The 1587-nt window shown below is 58.0% G+C and overlaps 1 protein-coding gene across 1 annotated transcript; it reads right to left on the bottom strand.

Annotated features, from left to right (window-relative positions):
- Positions 1-1131, bottom strand: LOC127594423 (RAC-beta serine/threonine-protein kinase-like). The gene is given in 5 exon segments (XM_052056297.1): positions 1-9; positions 54-199; positions 202-537; positions 540-909; positions 964-1131. Coding segments are annotated over 5 exon segments (1029 nt in total).
- Between the last annotated feature and the right edge of the window lie 456 nt (positions 1132-1587).

Here is a 1587-nt window from a genome sequence, read left to right as displayed (position 1 = left end):
TCAGTCACACTTGAACGACCATCCTGAAAGGTCTTCGGCTCGTCCACAGTGACCTTGTTGAACTTGTCAGCCAGCATCGGGTTGGTCACCACCTCCGCGCCGTTGAGGGCTGGCGGAATGAGCTTGCGATTGTAGACGTCGTCCCAGTTTATGCCCGCGAACCACTCGTGCTCCTTGACCTCCTCGGCATCGCGGTTATACCCAGCCGCTTGCGAGGGTCTCTCTACATCAGCCGCTGGATCAGGTCCACGCACTGGGGAGTGATGCCCGGCGGAGGCTGCAGCTTGGACTTGAGGATGTTGTCGAACAGTTTGTCCTTGACGGTGGAGTAGAACGGTGGTATTCCAGCCAGCAACTCGTAGAGCAGCACGCCGAGCAGATACCAGTCGAGGGTGAAGCCATGCTCCCTGCGCTTGATCATCTCGGGGGCCAGGTAGGCGATCGACCCGCAAAAGGACCTCGAGTTGAAAGCAAACTTGGACAGCCCGAAGTCAGTGAGCTTGGCGTGGCCGTCCTGGTCGAGCACCACGTTGCCCGCTTGAGGTCCCTGAAGATAATCTCGTTTTTGTGCAGGGCCTACAGAGCCAGCAGTATCTCGCACACGAACACTCGGGTCTCCGCCTCCCCCAGCTTCTTGTGCTTAGTGAGGTAGCCCTCTAGATCCCCGCGCGGGCAGTACTCCAGCACCATGAACAGGCAGACCTCGTTTTGGAAGGCGTAGTCCAGCCGCACGATGAAGGGGTGTCGCATTGCTCGAAGCACGTTCTTCTCGGTGTTGGCGTAGCGCACCAGGTTGTTGTTCAGCACTTTCTCCTTACGCAGGACCTTCATCGCGTGGGGGCGTCCGCTGGACTTGTGCAGCACATAATAAACTTCTCCGAAGGCGCCTCTGCCCAGTGCCGCCTTCACCTAGAAATCTGACAGTGTGATTTCCTTGATCGCGTCGATGTTGATCACGATTACTTTGCTCTTGGCAGCGCGCTCGAGTAGCTGGGCGGTACGGGGCTTGGGAGTGCTTGGAGTGTCCTGGCTGTGCTGGGGACTTTCTGGCTCGATAAAGGAGCTCTCTTTGGGCCGTGTCATGTGCAGCAGCCTGCGGACGTGGTCTCTGCGGGAGTTGGGCAGCATCATGTCATCGATCACGGTTCTGCAGTATTCCCCGCGAGAAGGGGGCGGTGCAGTATTTCTCGAACAGAGGGAGCATCGTGATGTCGGTGCAGCACCGGCAGGAAGGTTTCGCTCGAAGTTTCTTATACCGGGGTCTGCACCACTTTCGAGCAGAAACTGTGTCATTTCTTTGAAGCACTGCTAAGAGGACAGGTGCAGGGCAGTGTTGAGGTCTTCATCCTGGGCGTTGGCCTTGGCCCCCTCGGATAACAGCAGCCTGGCCATTTGGAGATGATTTCCGATGGCTGCCAAAATCAGTGGGGTTCTGCCCAGTGATGTGCGGCACTCGAGGTTGGCATGGTGCTGGATCATCAGCGCCGCCAACTCGCAGTCCCCTTCAGCGGCGGCCATGTGCAGCACACTCTGCTTATGAGTGAAGGGGGTGTCGGGGTGGACTTCTCTGCTGGCGAGTATCTCTGC

The sequence above is a fragment of the Hippocampus zosterae genome, unplaced genomic scaffold (assembly GCF_025434085.1).
Source record: "Hippocampus zosterae strain Florida unplaced genomic scaffold, ASM2543408v3 HiC_scaffold_131, whole genome shotgun sequence".
Classification (NCBI taxonomy): Eukaryota; Metazoa; Chordata; class Actinopteri; order Syngnathiformes; family Syngnathidae; genus Hippocampus; species Hippocampus zosterae.
This window is presented reverse-complemented; position numbering and strand designations above follow the sequence as displayed.